The 22,432-nt window shown below is 45.5% G+C and overlaps 1 protein-coding gene across 1 annotated transcript; it reads right to left on the bottom strand.

The window, feature by feature from the left end:
* Positions 1-240: 240 nt before the first annotated feature.
* On the bottom strand, positions 241-22,233 carry FOXO4 (forkhead box O4). The gene is given in 4 exon segments (XM_079319284.1): positions 241-5,538; positions 9,730-10,962; positions 21,210-21,455; positions 21,457-22,233. Coding segments are annotated over 3 exon segments (1,599 nt in total). The 5' UTR covers positions 21,595-22,233; the 3' UTR covers positions 241-5,538; positions 9,730-9,747.
* Positions 22,234-22,432: the final 199 nt, after the last annotated feature.

Raw genomic sequence — 22,432 nt, 5'->3', positions numbered from 1 at the left:
GGCACCCCATGGATCCCCATGCACTGCCAGCAAGCTGTAACGAGGGGCTCTACACACTGCAGAGCACACCAGAGACTGTGGGTGGTCACAGGGCAACCCTTCTGCCTCTGGCCAACTAAGGGGCATTCCACTGAGGGGGGGCCCTAACAGGTGAGAATGGCAGAGGAAAGAAGACAAGGGCAAGGAAAAACAGCTGACCCTTGCCATAAGAACAGAACAAACTGGATGAGACACAGAGCAGAGGATTACAGGTTTTTATTTTTCAAACATTCCCCCCTAGTCTAGTACATTCTACAGTCTTGCTAGCACAGATGGTAACAAAGCCTGTAATGGTTCAGAAGTTACACTGCTACAGAGAGCAAACAAAAGCAGAGGTTTATTTTCTAAAAAAAAAAAAATTGTGAGAAATGGGTGGAAGAGTGCACAGGGGATGTGGTAGAAACTATATCAGGTAGTGGTGCCTGCCCTGTGTGCAGCAGACATCTGTGCTAGCAATGCAGAAACCTTTCCTAGGATCGCACCAGGTGAAGACCCCACTGTGCTGGAAGCACCATTTCACAGAACCACCCCCACTGAGGGAGGAAGGTGGCTCCTTTCAGGAGAAGTAACCTATCTTCTAGCTAGCCAAACCTCCCAAGACACCCTGGGGAACCCCACACCACTGCCCTACTGAAAAGCAAGGAGGGCTCTGTTTTTGTGTGCCACAGCATCCCCTACTACCACACACCATAACACTGCCTCAGCAAAGAACCAGAAATACAACACTGTCAGCTCTTACACCTTCAGCTTCTGCTGCCTCTTCTCCCTGCTCTACACCACAGTATTAGCAGTGTTTTGATTCCCTCAGCTACTGCTTTCCATCAGCTACAGACACGTCAGGGTGCAGGGAGAGACATGCAGGTTAGTGAAGAGAGGAGATCCTTTTCCTGAAGGTCAGGCAGGTGTGGTGATGGGTTAGCACATGCTCCAAGCTTTCACACAGACAGATCTCTCAGGCTTCAGAAGTCACCTCTTGCTTGCTTTTCCCCACATTAATTAGAGCCTGTTTTTCATTAGACATGCAACTGAGGCAATCCCTAAGCTATTCCCTGTTCATGCTCATGTCCCAAAGTAGATTGATCTTGCTTTTTTCGTTGTTGTTGGGTTGGTTTTTGTTGTTTTTTTTTTTTTTTAATAATGGATCCAAACTTTCACATTTTGCTGGTAGTCCAGGACACAACTCCCAAGGCACTCCTACCCATGGCACCAGACACAGGTTACTTAATCCTGGAGCAAGACTAGCCCTGAAGCATTTTAATGTGGCTATAAATAAGCAACTAAGTAAGAAAATTAACAAGTTATCATCTACATAAAAACTTTCTAGGCATTTCCTTTGGAAAAGCTGATTAGTGCTACTTGCTTCTATTATGACTCTTGTTTATTAATACACCCAGGCTCTGGAATGCTTCATTCCTCTCATCAGGATGATCTGACTGCTGTTTTTAAAGCAGCACAGGATAGGGATGACAAGGTTTTAGACACACTAGCAAGGAAAACAAAGGGCTCCAAGAAGCTTCCAATTTTCCAAGCTCTCACATGAAGCTGGAAGTACATGTTTGGAAGAAAAATATGCTAAAATTATAAAGAAAGTTCAAGCAATTTGCTAAACCCAAGTGTAAATAAAAGCAACAAGTCTGCCTCCTACTAAGCTCCATGGGCTTAGTTACCTGAATCTTTTGTGACCATGAGCTGCATGGTGTCTTCAATGCTGTGTAAGGTGGCATTTGATCCTTTGAAGATGGAGAAACTTGTTGCCTGAGCTCAGTGAGGACAAGGAACACAGCATAAAGTAATGCTTCATGCCAAGAGTCCCCTGCCCACTCCCCTCAGGCTCTTATCCAGGAGCATCACTCCCCACGTCACTGGCCCCTTCCCTTCTTACCCCACTCACAGCTGCTCTCAAACTCCAAGTCCAAACCTACATTAGAGCAAAAATTAGCCCAAAGTGTGGGGCCTGTGGTGCTAATGCAGCATGAAGAGCCACCAAGGCATTATCCAGGCTCCAGCAGCAGCAAGTAGCAAATGCCTTGGGCAAGACTACAAAATATTGGACAAGTATTGAGCAACCCCCTGCCAGGTTACAGCCTTTCTGCAAGCAGCACTTTAGGAACTTTAGAGTCTCCTGTGTCCTATGAGGAAGTATCCCAGGCTAAAAAAGCCCAAGGTTTATGAAAATGAAGTGTCTGTATAACTCCCAGGTTGCCTGCATCTCTGCCCTCTGTGCCCACAATACAAGCATCCTGCTAAACATACAAAGAAGATTCTAAGTTGCTTGCTTGAGCCTGCAACATTACATTCATGGTTTATTGAGTACTTTACAAGTCTTCTGAACACCATTCTCAGCACTAGTGCACTCTGAAGCTTCTTCAACCACTGACAGTGCCTGCTGTGTTGAGGAGACACAAAGCACCTGCACAGACTGCTGTAAAGCAGAAATGTCACTGCCAGGAACCTGGTACAGCAGGACTCCAGACAGAGGTGCACCTATCTCCAGTGCTGTCTCTAAAAGTATGGCCCAGAAACATGGGAAAAAAAATAGGTATGCACTCTATTCCCTACTCAAAGGACAGAGTCTTTTCTGAACTCACACTGTAGAGCACTAACCATGATGAGCCTTGGTGTTGCACCTCCTTCAGCAAGATCAGGTGAAGGACATAAACCAGCTGAGATTGTGTCAGATCTCCCTCGGGTGCTACCTGAGTGTTCAGGGCCAGGCTCTCTGCAGACAGAGATCAGGCCAGCTCCAAAGTGCTGCCACAGTTAAGGGACACTTTGTAATAGCCTGAAGACAGCACCTCTTTCCCACAGACCAACCCAGCCAGAAACAGCTCACCATGGATTTCTGGTCTGAAGCACTGGTTACTGTCTTTTCTATTGTTTTGGGTTCTGTTTTCATGGGAAGTAAGCCAGAGACTCATATGTAACAAGACCACACATACTGGTGTCCTATCCTTTGATACATGACTGTGAATCACTGGCAGCCACTCAACTTACTCTGTACATCATTGGATCAAGTTCCCTCCAGGACCCAAGCTAAGAAGGTAGCATATTATGTGCCAAATAACATAAATCTCTCCAGCCTGCTCACTGCAGCTCAGATTTGCTGATTCTTATGTGGCACATGCCACCAGGTGCTGTGAAAGGGTCTCTCTCCATTTGTGTAATGAAATAACTCCAGTGAGAATGTTCACCCATGCCTCAAGTGTGCAAACTCTGGAATCCCAGCTTAGGAGCTGCCTTTTTATTTGTTACAATAAGGTGTGGCCAGACATGTAGATTGTGGGTAAATTTGAAACATCACTGGGAGGTCTGCCATGAAGGCAACCTTCAAAACAAAGGTTATCAAACTATTCAAAGGCTTTGAAGGCATAGCATGCTGTAGATAAGACATTTGAAGACTCCTTGTTGGAGGCAACCAGGCAATCACTCCTCTTCCAATCTCCACTCAAATGAAAATGAAAACAGAGCAGACAAGCTGGTAAAACAGTGTGGCTCACTGCACTGCATGATACAAACTTTCTGAACTGAAGCCACCTTCAAAAAGGACTGGAGAGTCTTTCTGCCAGACCAAACCTACCAGAACACCATGAAAGCACCATGTCTCCCACAGATCCTGCCACTGCAAACACCAAAAGTGTCAGCAACATGCCACTAATGTTCTGAATTTATCTTCTGACCCCTAATTTCTGTCCTGCAAGAATAAAGAGACAGAGCAGGATCCCAGGGGGACCCCTGAATGTGAGCCTACAGGCTTCAAGTTCTCCAGCAGTAGCAGAAGCTTCAGCAAGAAAACAAAAACCCTCAGAAACCAAAAGTGAGTTACTAAATACAACTGATCATGCCCTCCATAAGGGCTACTCGGAGTGTCAGCAGATCTAGCATGATCCAGTCCACACCATCTCCTTAGCAGAGTAGGGAATCTGTCCTGTGGATCAGCTGCAGGCCAGCCACTTAGGGGATTAGCTGAGAACCAGCACTGTTAATGATTAGCATTCCCTCCATTGTGCTCTTGGCTTGGCAGGAATGCCCAGCCTGAGCAGCTGTGGCTGAATTCCCTGCCAGACACCTTCCCTCCTCCTCTTCTGGGGAGAGCAGCCATTCCCCATTTATGCTGGGGTGCCCTTCCCACTCTTCCAACAGCATTTTCAGCTTCTTGGCCCAAAACCCCTTAGGCCTGCCCCCTCCCATACTGTAGTGTTATCTGGTATGAAGGGGACAGATGCAGCAATTGTGTTTTGTTTCTTTTTATCCAATAATCTCGTTTTTCAATTAAAATATATAATATATATTTAAAAAGGTTTAGAAAAGCTTCTATGTAATTTGCACCTACTTTTACATATAGATTACAATAATGTACAACTCTTCCCCACAGTGGTTTGAAACCACAGGGACCTACCAATTCCTTCCCCTCAATCATATACATCAAACATCAAATGTGTTTGTTCCTAATACAGATCTGCAAGAGTCTGTCACTGTTGCCTTCTCAGACAGAGAGATGCGTAATGGGGATACACATTACATTGGCTTCATACTCACTGTAGAAAGTTCCCAGATTAGTAAAAAAATATTTCATCTATAGAAAATGCCCTTCTGAAAAGCAACCAGGGCTCTGTTAAGGCCACACCCAGGCTTTCCATTTTGCTGCTGTAGCAAGACAGATCAAAAACAAACCCAGAACAATGTTTTTATGTCCCAGAAAGCAGCTACTAGCACCTGTGCTTATTTTACAGCAGCCTGGTGTATCAGGAAAGTGCTGAGAACAGCATAGGGACTTCTCAAAACATGCTTCTGATTCAATGGGGCTCAGTTGGCACAGTGAAAAACTCAGTGTCCTCCTGTTCCACCCAGGGGTACAACGGGAAGCCTTCTATACCACGACAACCACCCTTCCCTGCAGAATGATGATGGATGCTCCAGTGATGGGCACACTGAAACCAACCCCTGAAACAGCACAACCTTCTCCCACAGGGCTTCTACCAACAAGCTCCCACCAATTCCTCTGAGAGTCTGTGGGATACCAAGTGCACATCTGGTGGCTTATCAGAAAGTCCAACTACTTTGCCCCATGAGGCAAGCCAAGCAAGAGCAGAGCCAGCCCTCCTCCAGTCTGAGGCACTGGGAGACTTTCTGCCATAGCAGAGAGAGGACAGCCAGTGAGAGATTCCTCCAGCAAACCCAACTCATCACACAGGAAAACACTATTGCCTGGCACAGAGTCTTCTGGCCGAGGTTTTTACCAGGGCTCATCTTTGGACATGGGTTTCTCCAGATGGTCCAAGGCAGGGTCAGGTTTGTAGGAAGAGCCATGGCACATAACAGGATCACTATTTTTAAACTCTTCCTGTTGCAGCCAGATGCAGGTTGCCCCTTCTTCCCAGATGGGCAGCCCCTTCTGCCCAAGGCGTGATGTGCAGGGAAACTGAATCCAACATGCTCCATTCTCTTCTCTGCTGGGGTGGGAAGTGAAGTCAGAACCCAATGTTCAAAACCTGAAGGACACTAGAAGAAAAAGAAAAGTAAGAGTGACTGGTTAGAGCTCCACTTTAGTGGGAATCCTGGATGCATAGATAAGGAGTTAATTACTATCAATCTGCTCCTACAGAACAAACAGACCACAAAAGACCTTGATCAACAGAGAGTCAAGTGGAGGATGCAATTGCTCAGCTCCAAGCTTCAAAGTATGGCTGAGACAGAAAGGTCAACAGTAAGTATTCCTCCTGGAAGATGACAGCACCAACGAGACTCTGCAAGATAAGGAAGTTTAAAGGAGGACTTGAATAACACCAGAGGCATTGCAGGAAAGCAGCAAGGAAGATGAAAATCATTCTTCACCTTAAACAGCCACAAGTATCTATTGGTAGGGAAAAGACTAAAAAAGATAACTTTAAAGATCACACACAAACTGTTTATGCTCACCACTTAAAGAAATCCTGTTGCTACCTTCCAAATAATTAAACATTTTTAGATATCTCAATCCGCCAAAAGTCTGAAGATCTCTTCTCAGTTCTTCTGCCTCACCTCAATAAAGCTGTCACAACTCATTCAAACAAACCTTGGAATAAGTCTAAGCAGACTTAGAACACTGACATAAAACCACCACTGTAGGTATATGATCCACTTTGGAAGGCAAACCAGCGAGATAAATGTAGGGCATCCCATCAGCTGCATTCAGTAACAGTGAACATGAAATAAACCTGTGAAAAGGAAAAAAAAAACCTACAAGAGGGAATCAGCCCCGAACAAGACAGTAAGATAGAAGCCAGAGCAATGGGCTGTTTGGGAAATTGAAAGTTTATGAGGGTTTTATTAATTTATGTTCTTGTCAGACAAAAATCCAGTGTTTGGAGCAAAGGAAATTTAACAGAGCAAGAAAAGCATTAATCCAGACCAAACTGGGCAAGGGATAAGGAATTCTCCAGACTCTGAAGCTATAGGGAGTCTAAGTGAACAACTAACAATAATTAACTAATATCAATCAAAAGAGTAGAGGATTTTACACTCACCAGTGAGACCTAAACTATAGTACTTTACAAAAAAGGCAGTTCTATTTCTATGCACTCTGTCTTCCTCTGTGGCTAATAGCTCAGTTTGCGGGTGCTGCATCACTGCTGGGCAGAGACAAAGTTTCAATGTTTGATCTCTAATCTCCATGCAAAGAAACACAGGCAGGGTTCAAATAGACTCCTGGTGAAGCTGTGGACAAGCTCTTTGGCATTTAACTTGCAAGAAGAGGATAAAATCAAGGGAGCTTTGAGCACCAAGGGTAACATCAACTAGCTCATATCTTCCTAAGTGCTGTAGATAAGACTAAGTAGTCTTTCCTAAAGACATCCTCTTGTCTACAAAGAGAAATATTTCCCCAGTTCACTTTCATTCTGGCTGCTCAAATCAGACTGTGATCACTGTGATTAACTGATAAAGAGTTTCTGCTCAGCATTATACCCATAACTGACCCAGAAGGCCACGAGTTGAGCCCACAAGAACTACTCAGAATAGCTTTATGTTAGTGATCACTTAAGAATAGCTTTTGCCAATGTGAATTCAATACAGAGAAAAACACAGCAATAGAAAGGATACAAAAGGAAAAATGCCTGCCACACCAGAGCAATATACATCTTTCCCTGAATAGTGATTTCCAAACAGGGATCCTAGGAACTCACTGCAGTAAGGGAGAACTGACAGTCTTGACCTCCTCACAGACACTCATGTTTGCAGCTCACTTGGTTTTGTAACTCATTAATTTGAGAAAACATTCTGCCTTCTTTTCCCAAGAACACTCCTACTTCTCTCCACATGTGCCCTGCTCCCCACTTTGCAAGAAACCCGATCACCTCTCTGTCTGGGCAGCCTTTTGCAAAATACTTGTTCTCCTTTGGGGAAAAAGCTCCCCCTCATCCTACTCCATGGACTCCAGCATACAGACAAAACAGAAAAGCTCTGCAAAACTCAGAAAAGGCAAACATAATCTAAGGGCACAATAAAAGGCTTGAAGCAAAGCACACTGACAGGGTGTGGCCTCTCCTCCTGGGGCAGAACTGCTGTGAGCAGAACACCAAGAGACACGTGGGAGCTACGCTTTCTGCTCAAATACAATAGTGGTTCTGAACTTGTTCCAGATCTCACTCCTTCATGTCCAGCACATTTCCCAGAAAATATCACCTCAGCTTCAGATGTGGAACAAAGAAAATGTGGAACCTCCTCTGTTTTGATTAGGCAAGCCACACAGAATATAATATAGAACAAGAACATAAACATGCTTTTAAGAGCTCCTGTTCTCCCTCTTAAGCACTTGATTATATCCACATCTAAAACAGTACTAGACCCTGCCCTTTGATAAATAATTCCTCACCTTCTCTGCTTTACACTCTTAAAAAATAATCTATACCTGGTATGCTCTAAAAAGAGGTCTTGTCTACTTGGCCCAGGAGCACAAGACAGCTTGCATATGTTTTGAAAACATTTCTGTGAAGAATATTTCAACCCTGAAAAGGCTACAAATGGCCTGCCCTAGCATGGCATAAAAACAAAAAAGCAAACCCTAACAAACAAACAAAATCCACAACACAAAAGCTCAAAACAACATCCAGTGGAAACACTGCCCAAAAAGCTACAGCCTCTGTCACTAAGTTGCAAACACTCCTAAAGCAGAAGGATACCATAGTTTTGTCAACCAGATTTGTCTTTGAAATCAAAACTGAGTTTCTGTATTTCACCTGAAGATATTCAATTTAAGACAGTAATTCAGCAAATGCACAGTTAACACACATCACTATAAAAAGCCCCATAAGGAAACTGAAAAGTTTGACTGATCCTCCTTTCCCTACAATAAAGAGATGTGTTAGGTACAAACAGAAAAACACTACCAAGAAATGGCATCCTAAGCAGTGGGATGTGACTCGGAATAAGAGGGAGTTAAATTGTGTTTAAAACCTCAATATATGGTGATGCATCAATATGTTCACACAGTTTAAGTAACACCAGCATTTTACTCTGTCTAGACCCAAGACACTTGTAGAGAATGGCTTCACTGACAGAGATCACATGGTCCAAACCACCTCCAAGTTACTCAGATGCCTAGGAAAGAGTATTAAGGTCAAGTAGATGATAACTTCTGTCCTCATGATTTTGAAGGTGAAGGGCTTCCTACTATTGAAGCAGTATTTGCAGTCTGCCATTACTTCTGCCTGCTCAGCTGGACAGCATTAGCAGTTGATTTTGCAACACTAACAAAATACCATATCTGCCTCCTAAAAAGGAAATATTCTTGGCAAGGCTTCCACTTTCCAAACAACAACCAGCCTCTGCTCCTGTCTGTTCACTTTCCACCAGCTAACTGAGTTCCAAGTGTGAAGCAGGCCTTCAGCTTCAGTTCTCTAATTCTTCTACTACCTCTGGTTTAAGTGTTTCAAATTAGAGTGTCACTGTCTCAAAAAATATTTTTAAGTTTTGTTGTCATATACACAATTTGCCAAACTGAATCTATTTGTACAAATATGACAAATTGCTGAAGAGGTAGCTTTGTTGTGCTTGGGACAGCACTAACACATTCTTCTTCCTTCCACCTTCCACACTGCAGACTCCTGTTACCTATTCTAATAATGGGAAGCAATTCAGTAGTTAATGCTGGTGAGCCAACTTATGTGACTTTACAGACACTGTCCCAGGTAAAAGCAGGGCAGAAGGTGTGATTAGAGTGACTGTGACCTGGTGCACACAGACCAAAGCAGACAGTCATGACACGAACATGCTTTCCTACTACACATACTAGAGAATTCTGCAGGGATAATAATAACCTGGATAGAAACACAACATGTGCTTGGCTCACTTCAACCATTCTGTACATATTGGTGGATGTCTTTATATTGGAATCAGCACATGCTCTCATGTCAACTGTAGAGCTGTAGGCACTGCCTGATGTCCTGTGATGGAGTCATCTTGGGTGATAGGAGATAACAGGAGTTTCATAAAAGTTGCTGTTCTATTTCATAAAGGAGCTGACTACCTGGTAAGATAAATCTACCTACCTTTAAACAGCTTCTTCTCCTCCGAAAAAAGACCATGACTCTTCCAAAAGCTTTTTACTATGCTTTCAAAGAGGTTCCTTTAACTGCTGTAGAGCTGGGCACAGGAACTGTCCTAGACAGGGGTGTTTCCACAATTGAGCTGTAACATTTATACAACTACACCTACCTTTTTGTGCTCCTGAAGTTAACTTGGTACCCAGGTATGGTTGGAGGCCTGTGAGGTGCTGGGATAGCTGGGAGTAGGCAAAATAGGTTCAAAATTAAAGTCCAGTCCTCCATCCATGAGTTCACTGTTGATTATGTAATCCATATCACATTCAAGGTTCTCCATGTACATGTCAATATCCAGGTCAGTGGGCAGCCTGTCCTGGTTCAATCCCAAGGGAGCAGGGCTGGCAGATGAAAGGAGCACTGGACTACCCAGTTGGACTGACTGGGCAGTTGTTGCAGAAACTGGAGCCTTCAAACTGGTGCTGCTGGCAGTGTTTTGAGGAGATGTCACTATGGGAAGCGCTGATGGCAAAACACTGGCACCGACTGGTTCTGCCTGCTGCTCTGCAGGCTTTCCTCGTGGATTGCCTGAGCTCATCTTACTCTGGGCAGCTTGTCCACCCAGAAGCAGAAGAGTTCGGCTGCTCATCCTGTTACCAGTCTGTGGGAGAACTGGATCCACCTGAGTCATCATGACATCCCTTGGAGGCGGAGAGCTGGGTGTCAGAAGAGCTTCCAAGGTCTGAGGGGCAGAGAAATGGCTTACAGAACTTTGCAGTGAAATATCAACAGGGTTAAATAAAGAGTTGCCAAAAGTCTGACCAGCTGCATTTGAGCTCTGCAAGGAAAAGCTGGAATCTCTCTGGATCTGACCACTCGAGGCAGACTGCTGGGTAGATAGCACAGATGAGCTGGGAGACATCAAATTTAACCCATCAAGGAGCTCAAGCTCCTCAGTCACAGTTGGTGGAACATTGCTGGATGCACTGGAGTACACGAGAGAAGGAAGCAGCTCTTCCTCGTGGAGGTCATCCTGCTCTGTCAGGATAGGAGAAAGCCTGGCACTAATGGTGCTTGCATTGGAACTGGTTCGAGGCCGGAAGGTGTTCCACACATCAGAGTCCTCATTGCTTCTTGAGGATGGGCTCCCAGGCCACTTAGGAAATTGGGAGCCAGGACTGTCAGCAGAGGTTTCTGGTGCAGACTGGAGAGGAGGCTTCTTCCTGGATGCTTTACCTCTGACTTTTGCAAGTTTGCTGCTGTTGTCCATGGAGGCAGCTCGCCTCCTTGGTGCTTTTCCACTTTTGCCACCCTCAGGATTGAGCATCCACCAAGAGCTCTTCCCTGTGGCTTCATTATGGACTTTAATAAACTTGCTGTGCAGGGACAGGTTATGTCGAATAGAGTTCTGAAAAAAAAAAAAAAGAAACAATCCACAAAATGTAAAGACCTGGCAGATGACACACCTCCCACCTAGAAACCTCACAAGCTTAAACACATTCAGAGAGTATCCAGAGAAGAAAGTTATAATAAAAAGCTATCCATAAAAACCTGCTATTTCTGTCTGAGCATGCTTTGCAGCACTAGCAAGCAGTGCCATGTTTCACTGCAATATCAAGGCTGAAGCTACCATGACAACTAGCAGCTTTCAGCTAGCAAAATACTAACACAAAAGAACTTTAAAGAGCATACAGAATCTGCAAAAAATTAGGCATAACACAGAACAAGTAAACAACTTCTCATATACAACCTGCAATTTCAACATAAGCCTACCTGAATTTGAGCTATTGCAATTCCTATCCTTTTGCCAACCCCTCTACCCACCATAAGCCTGGCTAATTTTTTTAATGTTTATATGGCCAGTTTTCAGTCAGGTTCAACCAGAGCAAAACAGTGAATCCAACAGACTGGGTGAAGAGAAATAGCAAAACACTTCTATTCCGTGCACCCATTAACTTCACCACCCCAAAACTGGAGAAATGAGAGAGAAACCTTAAGGAACAAAACAGTCCTAAAATCCTGAAGACTGTCAGGCTCCCTCTGCAAGAAGGCTGTAAGCTTTCCTTGGAGCATGTTCCTGACAGGGTAAGATGTTCAGTGGATACTGCACTCCCACACAGTACATGCCAGTTTTAGCCTCTCCCATCTTTCTGCTGGGTAAGACACATTCCTTGCCTCTCCGAGCTCCCTCCTTTTAGTTGAGCTTTGCTGAAAACTGCAAGCTAACATGTCTGTATATCATCAAACTCAATTTTCATCCTGCAACTGATAAACTCCCCAGTATTTTAGAATCAGGAAGCAACAATCTCATTGTTTGAACAGATTCTCCATATACTCCCCTTGAGGCCTATGTATTTATTTGATATCTGCACTTAATTTACTCAGATGGCCAAATCACAGATCATTAAAAGGTGCTGCATTGGAAACACAACAGGGGTCCAAGCACAACATCTTTTTCATATAAACTAAAAGTTATATAACAACCTCCAGCTTTCATGCATACACTCTTAATTCTGAACAAATTAACTGTGCTTTTATCATTTTTTCCACCAACTCTCAACACAGTTCTTTCCTGTCTGCTGCTTTCCCTTTCCCCACCCGTTTCCTCTCGGAAAAGTCCTCCCCATGCTAATTTTGGCCACCCCACCAAAAGTACTATCCTAGAAAAAAGCAGACGTGGATAGATAAACGATACAGGCAAAGTGGAAAGTTTTAATGGAGATTGAAGGAGATCTGAGAATCATCCTGGCTTAGCTTTCATTTTAACCTTTGGCTGCTGAGGATTTGAGAACACTGGCTGCTTGCTGCAACTGGTATCAAAGAATATACATGTTCTTAATTGGAGAGTGACTGCAGAGCCAGACCTGATAGAACATGTGTCAGTCAATGCTCTTGTACAGTTTTATTATTTGAGCTGTTCACAGTAATAACTGTACAATAGTCCTGCCTGGCATCTTCTCTAAACAAAGCTTTCCTTTCCTTCAAGTGTTGAAACAAGTAATTCAGACTGGTGCACAGTCTCCTGCAAGGCTGCTGCTTTCATTTCCAAAGAATCCCCCCCTTTTCCCAGGTAAATGTGCCTAATTTTGAATGCACACTGCTGCAGCAGTAAGAACCACTAAGTTGTCACTAATTCTTCGTTTATTCTTCTGAAAGTAACCTGTGAATTCACGATGGCATCTTGGGTATCATAAGAGACAATTTGTACAACTCATTTTTGGCTGAAAAGCAGCTTGAAGTAAAACATCTTAGAATAAGAATAGGATTCACATGAACACAATGAAGCCTGGTACCTTTTGTGAAACAGCCTCAAAATTATTTTAAATGTTGCTGCTGAACTGACATAATGGGTAAGTTATAGAAACAGGTAATTGCTGTATCACTCCTTCCCTCCCCATCTTCAAACTCATCCTTCCATAACACAAACATCTGTGACCCTGTAAGCCAGTTCAGACAGCAAACCAAACTGAAAAGCAGCCTTACCCTTCCTTGAAAACTACTTTTCCTGCCTCTTATCTCTGTGTTTTGAAATACCTCACTGGGGAGTCAAGCACCAAAAACTAAAGAAGAGAACAGAATGTGTAGTTGGAGGCAGAGGAAAAAAAATGAGTATTTCTTTCAACAGGATTAACTGTTATCTAAACTGCAATGCCTACGTTATCATTTTTGCACCTCTCCTGCAGACTGTGGGAGGCAGCTCAGCACTGCACTGCAGCCCTGGCTCACCTGCAGGGCCCAGCTTGCTGAAAAGCTGCAGGCACAAGCCCAGAGTGTCCCAAACTCCAACTGAATCCACACACCTGCCAGCCTGGGTGCTGCAGGACAGCACCAGAATGCACCTGCTACAGTGATTCAATACACCTAATACATGGAGGGAGCCCTCAAATCTCACTGAGAAAGCCAGGGACAGATCAATTATGCTAAAATAATCACAGAACTGCAAGTCAGACCTGACAGAAGAGGAAATGACAGAGTTCAGTCACCCGGGCAACCCTGACATATTTCCTTTCTGATGTTAAGCAACCCACACCAGAAATATACAGATGACATTAACTTTTTAGATGCACAACTTCAGCAGTGTGGGAGGCTCACAGCTGGCCTAAGCACCTGCAAAACACAAAAGGTGTTGACTTTGCAACTCTTTGATCATAAAGCATGACCTGAAGGAAGAGGTGCAGGCATGAATCCTTCAAATCCTTAGGAACATCTTCAGCCACAAGATAGGGGAGGTTACTGCTATTTATTTAGGTATCTTATAGTGTACTTATGATTGCATGTTAAGCATTGCCATCAAAAAAATGCCAGCCTGTGTCTCTAAATCCATCACAGATCAAAGATGTTTCCTGCAAACCACATTCAGACAAAACCAGTCTGAAATTAAGGGCAGATAGTATGCAAAAAAATCAAGTTTGGCTAGAGACATTTATTGTACACCGAAGGGTGGACCATAACCACTGTCTTCAAACTAGGATATATGGACTAGCCACAGAAGTGTGGATAGCTTATGCAAACAATCTCCTAAATCTCAGTTACCAGAACATTAAGACTTCTTTGATAAAATCTCCTAGCCACAGTTAAAGGACAGCAATACTTGTCACCATCAAACCAGGCCTGTCCCTATACCAACATGAATGCTGCTGTGGATCCTGCCCAGCACCAAACAGTGCTTTGGTGTCATGTCAGGGAATCAGCCACAGCAGCTGGTAGCACAACCAAGCCATTCTCCCTGCCCAGTCCAGCCTCATGGGCAACTGCCTCAGATACCATGGAAAATGCCCAGGTGAAGTGAATATGGAAGGCTGAAGGCCACTAAGAACCTTTCCAGGGGACTGTACAGCACTGTAGGTACAGCTGAGGTTCTCTACCATAAAACTGAAGTTTACAGGAACAGAAGGAGGCTTTTGTGCCCTGCCCAGCAGAGCCCATCCATGCAGCAGTGCTTGGGCTGTGCTAGCAGAGCACTCAGGGCCAAGCACAAGCTTTGCTCAGAAAGACAAGACACAGAAGCTACCCTTCCAGCAGACACAGTGGCTCCCTTCCTCTTCTGGCCATTCTCCACGGAAACATCAAGTTTGAACTACAAACCACAGAGGATCAGATTTCTTAACAAAAAGTCTCTCTAAAGGATGAGTGACAGAAGAAAAAAAAGAAAAAGAAAATCTATGCAATCACTGCAGCTGCCTGTAATACACTCTCACTGCCTTGGAGGCATACAAAGAACTTGGTCTCATCCCAGTGCAGGGCCATGTTCCACGTGTTCCACTGCCAGGTCTATAATTGTGCTGAATTATCATTTGCCATGGCATTCCTGGGAGGCTGCAAGGGGAGAAAACTCTGCCTGCTGTATTTGTCAGTGCCTGTCTCAGTCACTTGGCTCTAAAGGCTTTAGGAAAAAGTCTTCCTTGTAGAGATTTTGCACCAGCAAGTAAACAACTGCTCCAGAGCCAGAGAGCTGAAACACTTCCACAGCAATCCCCTTCCAGAAGGCACACATGAGCACAGACGTCAAGCTCAGCAGACAAGGATCTCCATCTCAGGAAGAACATTTTCCTTTCTGTAATCTTTCAGTGGGAGGCCAGAAGAAGAAGATCACAGCTCTCTAAAAAGCAAAGACTGAGGCGATTTACAAGACAGGCAGGCACATACAACAAAAGCTGTTCAGGCTTAGACAGAGCAGAAGAAACTTGTTGGAACAAGTAATACCAGCAGCCCAGGAACAGCCTTCTCTGAAGACTGCCTGGAAAACTGAGCTATGCTGCAAGGAATAATCACTCAGCAAAGCAGCTTTCCTGAAAAAAATGCAAGGAACAGGAAAGAATAGCAGCAAAATCATAAAGTAACTTGACTAGCATTGTATGAAGTAGATGAATTTTCACTGAGCTTTTCAAACTTTTGAAGGGAACAATCATGGTCAACAAGGCTTAAAAAAAAATATTAAAATTCTCATATTTCATAGTTCTTCAGGGCATTACAAGAAGGGCCTATTAGTGTCACTTTAAGGAGGGTTAAGTAAGTGTATGTTGCTACATTGTGATGGTTGGCCCTCTTCACAGCAGAGTACTCCTCAGTTTTCTTCCAGCTACAATACAGGACCACCTGGTGACCCCACATTTGCACTACTGTCCTACTTCCATACACTCGCCACCAGCATCATTCTGCACACCCAGCACTCCATCATTCTCCCACCCCAACACCCTGCTGTGCCCAGCTGCCCGTCCTCCCACCTCACCTACACCAGACTACACGCTGTGGCCAGGACCATTCAAAGACTAATGGGATTAAAAGGTAAAATACTCTGTTAAGAGAAAGATGATGGACAACATCCACCTGTGTACAGCAGATTTCCATGCTGGACTCCTCAGTATGGCATCTGAACAACCCACATTTAGCTTCCTGTTCTTTATTTCCCCCCTGCTTTAAGGAAACCCTCTTAGGTTGTCAGCAGCCAGGACTAAGCACATCACTAATATCACATGAATGCCATTTGGGCCACATGAGGTAATGGCAAGGGCCCAGCAATTTCTACCCACCCTCAGCTACACTGGATTCAAACAGCCAGACCCCGCCGCCCCTTGCAAGGCAGAAACTTCCAAGAAACCAAAATAAACCAAAACTAACAGAGAACAGCACCTGCAACACCATTAAAGAGTAGATGGACTTAAATAAAGTACCAGCGATGACAGCAACCACATGGCTATTCCAACTCACATACTTGTTCATTTTTTTAGGTGTTGGAAGATTTAATGGGAATTGTATCCTGTCAGGCTTGTGAACTTAGGAATAAACACTACAGGCTTTCTCAGCACAGTCACAGAAAGCAGCCTTTCTTCCCAGACTGAGGTCAGGTGGCTCTGTGTAGCAGAGGCACCCCCAGACTCCACACTGTGCCTCACCTATGCACAAACCTGCACCAGCCTGAAGGCTGGGCAGAATTACACTTTGCTCAGAGCCAAGATGCTGAGCTGAAGTTTTATCTTGGTTTATGGCATCCATGCAGTTTTTGGGCTCAGTGAGGAACACACACAGAAATATTCTGAATGTCCTCTCCAACCATTTCAGCATTTCAGTACCCAAGGGGGCCTACAAGGAATCAGGAGAGGAACTGTTTACAACAGTGCAGAGTGATAGGACAAGGGGGAATGGCTTCAAACTGAGAGCAGGTTTAGAGTGGATATTAAGAAATTCTTCCCTGTGAGGGTGGTGATGCCCTGGCACAGGCTCCCCAGAGAAGCCATGGCTGCCCCATCCCTGGAAGTGTTCAAGGCCAGGCTGGATGTGTCTTGAAGCAAACCTGGTCTATTAGAAGGCATCCCTGCCCACAGCAGGGATGTAGAATGAGATGATCTAAGGTCTCTTCCAAACCATTTTGTAATCCTATATATTGAAATTATCATTATCAAAAGTCAAAGTAAACCCAGCATTGCCACCAGATGTTCACATCCAGGTAGGTTGCTTCTAGTGATAATGATCTGGCTCCTTACCAGTTCAAGTTAAGAACCTAGGGTTTTGGCAAATCTGAGAGAAAAAAAACAAATCTTAAAAGAATACAGGGACAATACACAAGTAGCTATAAAGAAACAGTGAATGTGCATACTTTAGGAACTTATCATTGCTTATTTGCAGATCTGACTACAGAAAAAAAACCCAAAAAGTTGTCTGACTGATAGTCAGCATGCCAATAAACAATAAACTTTTCAACCTTACCAAACTAGTGTTCACATGATTTTGTACCTACTGAACTGGAATTTATTTGCATGGCATAAAGACAGCCTGGTAGAATCTACCAGCCACAGCACAGTGAAAATAGTCCAGAAGATGGACAGGCTTGCTTTTGTCTGCTGGCCTCTTCTCTTTCATGGAGGAGCTTCAGAGGGCCACAGGATGAGCAGCTGCTCCAACCTGAGGGAGCTCTGCACATGCTCTGCCAGGAGATCAGATATCCACAGCTCTGGGAGGGGCTGGGGACCAGCAGAGCCAGCACTGAGGCACAGAAATCCAGTAAAGTGACTATGAGCCTTCAGCCAGGTCTCTTGATCCATCTGGTCAACTCTAATATCAGTTACATGCAATATGCACATAACACAAGAAATGGAAGGATTTTCAGGAAAATGCTGCCCACTCTAACAAAGATTAAGAGCTAGACATCTGCTTTAGATAAACAGAACACTTGGTAATTTTAAATTCATAATACAGCTCCTTGAGCTATTGCATATATATATATATATACACACACAGAGACATATATATGTGCATGAGCATAAATATGTTGTCTATATCCATGTACCCATTTGAAATAAATAGGGAGTCCCAGGATGCAGAGTGTGACATCAGTTTCCCATAATTAGTGTAATAGTGCAGAATCATTTGTTCTTTATGTTGCATACACAGGAGACATCTGATTTTTGTTTCAGTGACACACTTTTGGAGGGTGAAAAGGATGGCTTTAAAGTTTATTCTGTTCCCACAAATGAAAAGACAAGATCTTGGAGAGAATACAGTTTGTTTCACTAAAAATGAGTCCTTCATATTGTTCCTTACTGTGCCAAATTTGCTCATACTCATGAATGTAACAACCAGTGCAAACGGCTTCTCTGCAGGGTTTATGCACTTTACTCAAAAGCCTCAACACCTTCCTCTTGCAAATAATCTCAAAATGAAAACGAATTATCCTCTTATCCATAGATATCCAGACCATCCTGCAGAGCACCCAGGGAAGGATTATGAAGAAGCCCCACAACACACCCTGCAAGGACACTTCTGCCTTGCAGGCTGGTTAATTCTTAACTTCAGTCAAATTGCTGCAGGGAAAGCACAGACTGCACACACAGCAAATCTGTCCTTTACAAGGTGTTTGAAGCACTTCAAGAACAGCATACAGCATCTTCCTCGAAAACACAGATTCTTCCGGAATTCATGGAGGTTACACCCTGGCAGTCTGGAACAGCTGCACTTCCCCCAATTGTACAGTGGAGTAGGACAGCTCTAAATTCATTATGAAACAACAATGAGTTTATGGGGTTTATATTAACTAAAGTAGATTAAGAGTTTTTAAAGACATATTGCTTTTAATTACTTATTCAAAATTCTCTATTAAACTGCGTTACATACAAATAAAATGTATTATCAGTTTGGCTCTGTCCAAACAGGACAGAAATGTAAGAACTCTAGAGCTGTACCACCATCTTAACAGGCATCAAAATGCTACAGCTACCTTTAACAGAAGCTTCAATTAATTTCCTTTATGCAAAATTATTCACCTCAAAACTGAGAAATCACTAAAGCTAAGACAACTTAACACGTTTTTGTTTACTTTTCAGGTTAAAAAAATCCCAAAATATGCAAACAGAGCTTCACAGCTCTAAAAATAACAAGGAAGAATAAAACCAAAAAAGACAGATCCATTCCTCAAGTGAAGACACATCTTTTGTTTATCCAGTTTGTCTTAAATATGCACCTGTTCATTCACTCTAAGTCCACAAAAGTCAAATTGAACTGACTTGACTGACTCCCTGTCTGTAAAACTGTAAATGTCTGACGTCCCTTCACTTAAGGCATCTGAACGCAAACAGACGAAGGTCAGTAAAACAAACAAAACCTCTTGCAAACCCATATAACTGTGAGTTAACAGAAAGAAAGACTAGAAGTAAGTTCCATGGTCACACATCCTGCCAAGCTCTGCCAACAGGATTTTGTGAGTGAGCAGGAAAGAAAATGCATTGTATTTCTATCATAGTTTTCTGTTTGCTGGTTAAAGTCAAGAGCTTTAAACTGCCCTAATCATAAGACAGGCTAATTCACCCCACAGTTGTTGTTCTGCCTGCCCTCATCTTTCCTGGCAAAAAGTTTCTTTTTCTTTTCCTTCTGAAGCCAGAATTAGTCTGTTCCCAGGCTGAAAAAAACACACTAAAAAGTCTATCACAGAAAAGCTATGACAGCACCTAAGCAGAAATCTCACTCTCGTGCATGCACAAATTCTCATAGTGAACTTCTGGAACTTAAATCTACCTGTACATGTCCCAAAAGTGGCACATTATTAAAACACAGAGTAAAACCAAAGACTGATGGTCTCATTACATATGAATCAAGGTAACAAAAGAACAGCCATACTGAGCCAAGCCAAAAGTGTACTTATTCCAGCATCCAGACCAGCAGGACATCTCATTATATTTCACCTTCACCACAGTATCTAGGGAGCATTTCAGAAGCCACACTGAGCTTTAATCTCAGGCACTACTGCCAAACAGATACTCAGACATACTCCTCACAAGAAAATTCTTGACATAACCAGTTCTGTTGAATTAACATGATAACATGAAAGAGCAGCAGGACCAGGAGAGCAGCCCTAGCCTGAGGAAACAAGAAATATTCTCCAGTAAGAACATCAAAACAGAAGCATTCCTCAAATCAGAACTTACTATGCAGGATTCAATCTACACATAGGAATAACAGAAAACAATCTATATTAGTTAAACTAGATGCACTCTCTAGGAACTGTCAATGAGTGATAATTGGAAAAGGTGAAAAGTTTTGTCTTAGGATATGCCAGCCCAAGCTGTGACAGCTGCATCCCTCTCACCATGTTTCTACCCTCTGGAGCAAATGTTTGCACTCACACCACCACGTGGTGTGCCACTTCAGAGAGCTGAGCCAGCTGAAAGCCAACCTACCAGAAACAGACGTTTATTTATTAATTTATTGTCTGAAATTAACTCTCTGTCCTCACCTACTGCTCAGTCAAGACATGCAGTGGAACACGTGGCTGGAGTCACGGAAGCCCAAAGCTCCAAACCATGCTGGCTGAACCTCCTGCAGAACTGCAGCATGGATGAACTGCTAATAAATACTGCAAACAAGAGTGTAATTCCAGTCTGTAGTGAGAGCAATAGATCACACTCTTTAGAGTCCAGTCTCCATAGCATCCACCCTGATACATCAGGACAGGCTGAGGGGCTATTTTGCAAGCCAGCTCTCACATTTCCATTTCTCTTTGCTGGAGTTCTATAGACTAAAGATAAGGGAACACGAGGTCGCCACAAGCAGAGGACTGAAACAGTCTGGGGCACTTCTAACACAGCTCTACAAATGCCTATTTCCAGAATGAGAGAAGACACTGCTGAGCCTTTAGAGCAAAATATTGCTTTCCCTTTTCCAAACTCCAGCAGAGGTCCCCATCACGGTCCTGGAAACGGGACTCTTTTTCAAGGGACCTTCTTGAAAGCCAAGCACGCCTGCTATGACAGTTATTTATACTGAGCTCCAGCAGTCACGTGACAAAGAACTGCGGCCTTGTGATTAAAAACCCTTCAACCGAGGCTTCACCCTGCACAGAAATTTGGACGCAGCCTGTTAAATGACTCTCCTTTTTCTCCTGCAAAAGTTCCTAAACGCAAAGCGCAGCCTCGCAGGGCCACGCGATAACCACCCCCCAGCAGCTGCTCCAGCTGCACACAGCCGAAACCTGGGCTGGGTCTGAGAAGAGCCCGGAGCTTTCGGCAGAGCTAAAGCCCAGGCTCCGCACACTGGCACCGACGGCCGGAGCGCAGACGAGCAGCAGCAACAGGTGAGCACGGAGCGGGGCGGGCCGGGGCACCGGGGAGGCGCCGCCGCAGCCGCTCCTCGCCCGGCCTGTCCCTCCCGCCCCGGCCCGTCACGCACCTTCCAGCCAGCGGAGCTGTTGCTGTCACCCTTGTCCTTGAAGTAGGGGACGGAGCGCACCATCCACTCGTAGATCTGCGCCAGCGTGAGCCGCTTCTCGGGGGCGCTCTCGATAGCCTGGCTGATGAGCTCGGCGTAGGACTGGTTGCCCCAGGCATTGCGCCGGGAGCCGCCCTTCCGCGCCGCCGCGCCGCCAGCCCGCGCCCCCTCGGCCCGGCCGGGCCCCGCCGCCGCGCCGCCTGCGCCCCTCCTCCGCCGCGCCAGCCGCGCCGCCCGTCTCCGCCTCGGGCCGCGGCAACGGCCAGGTGCAGGAGCGGGGGCGGCTCTGCGGCTCAAAGTCAGGATCAATATCCGGCGACGCCGCGGCCCCAGCCGGCTCCGCCATGGACGCCGCCTCAGCCCCGCGGGGAGTGCCGGGCCCGCCACCCCTTTGTGCGCCCCGGGCCCGCCGCCGCCGCGCCGCTCTGTTTACCAGGGAGCAGCGCCGCTCCCCGCGCCTGCGCGCGCGGGGCACGCCGGGAACGGTAGTGCCGCCGGGGCGCTATCGGGCAGCTAGGCACGGGCGGCGGACTACAGAACCCAGCGTCCCCTGCAGCGGAAGGCGGGGCGTATCCCCCGAAGGGTGAGCGTGGCAGGCGGTGCCTTGATGTGACTACAACTCCCAGCGGGCACAGCGGTGGCTGCGCTTACATAACCCGCCAGGCCCAGTGCAGCCCTAGTCCCCCCTCGATAGCGGAGCGGTGATAGCGGCGTGGTGGCAGCAGTCCCGAAGTGATCGCAGCTCCTCCGCCCATCTCAGAGCGCGCCGCGGCACTCCGGGTCGGGTCGGGCCGGGAGCGCCACTCCCTCCGCCATCCCGTCACGGATAGGAGCCTATTTCCGGGACACGCCCTGGCGTAAGGCGTGATGGGTCTGCGTCCTGATCTGCCCGTCAGAGCCACGGCAACCATGTTCCGGGGCCTAGTCCACTTCCAGCGCTCTGCAGCGTCTGGGGCTGGCTAGGCTCCAGACGCTGTGTGACGCAGTCCCTATGTACGTTTCTTGGCCTCGCGCCCCGGTTTCCAGCCGGACGCTCAGCGCGGCCGCCTCAGCTTCGGGGGTCCGGCCGGGACAACTCAGGCAACGCCGGGAGCAAGCCTGCCATGCAGGTTCCGGGGTGCGCCGAGCGAGCCCCGCGGGCTGAATACCCTCTGTGCTTATTCTGGGGGCGGCCGCCTGGCGGC

The sequence above is a fragment of the Erithacus rubecula genome (assembly GCF_903797595.1).
Source record: "Erithacus rubecula genome assembly, chromosome: 15".
Classification (NCBI taxonomy): domain Eukaryota; kingdom Metazoa; phylum Chordata; class Aves; order Passeriformes; family Muscicapidae; genus Erithacus; species Erithacus rubecula.
This window is presented reverse-complemented; position numbering and strand designations above follow the sequence as displayed.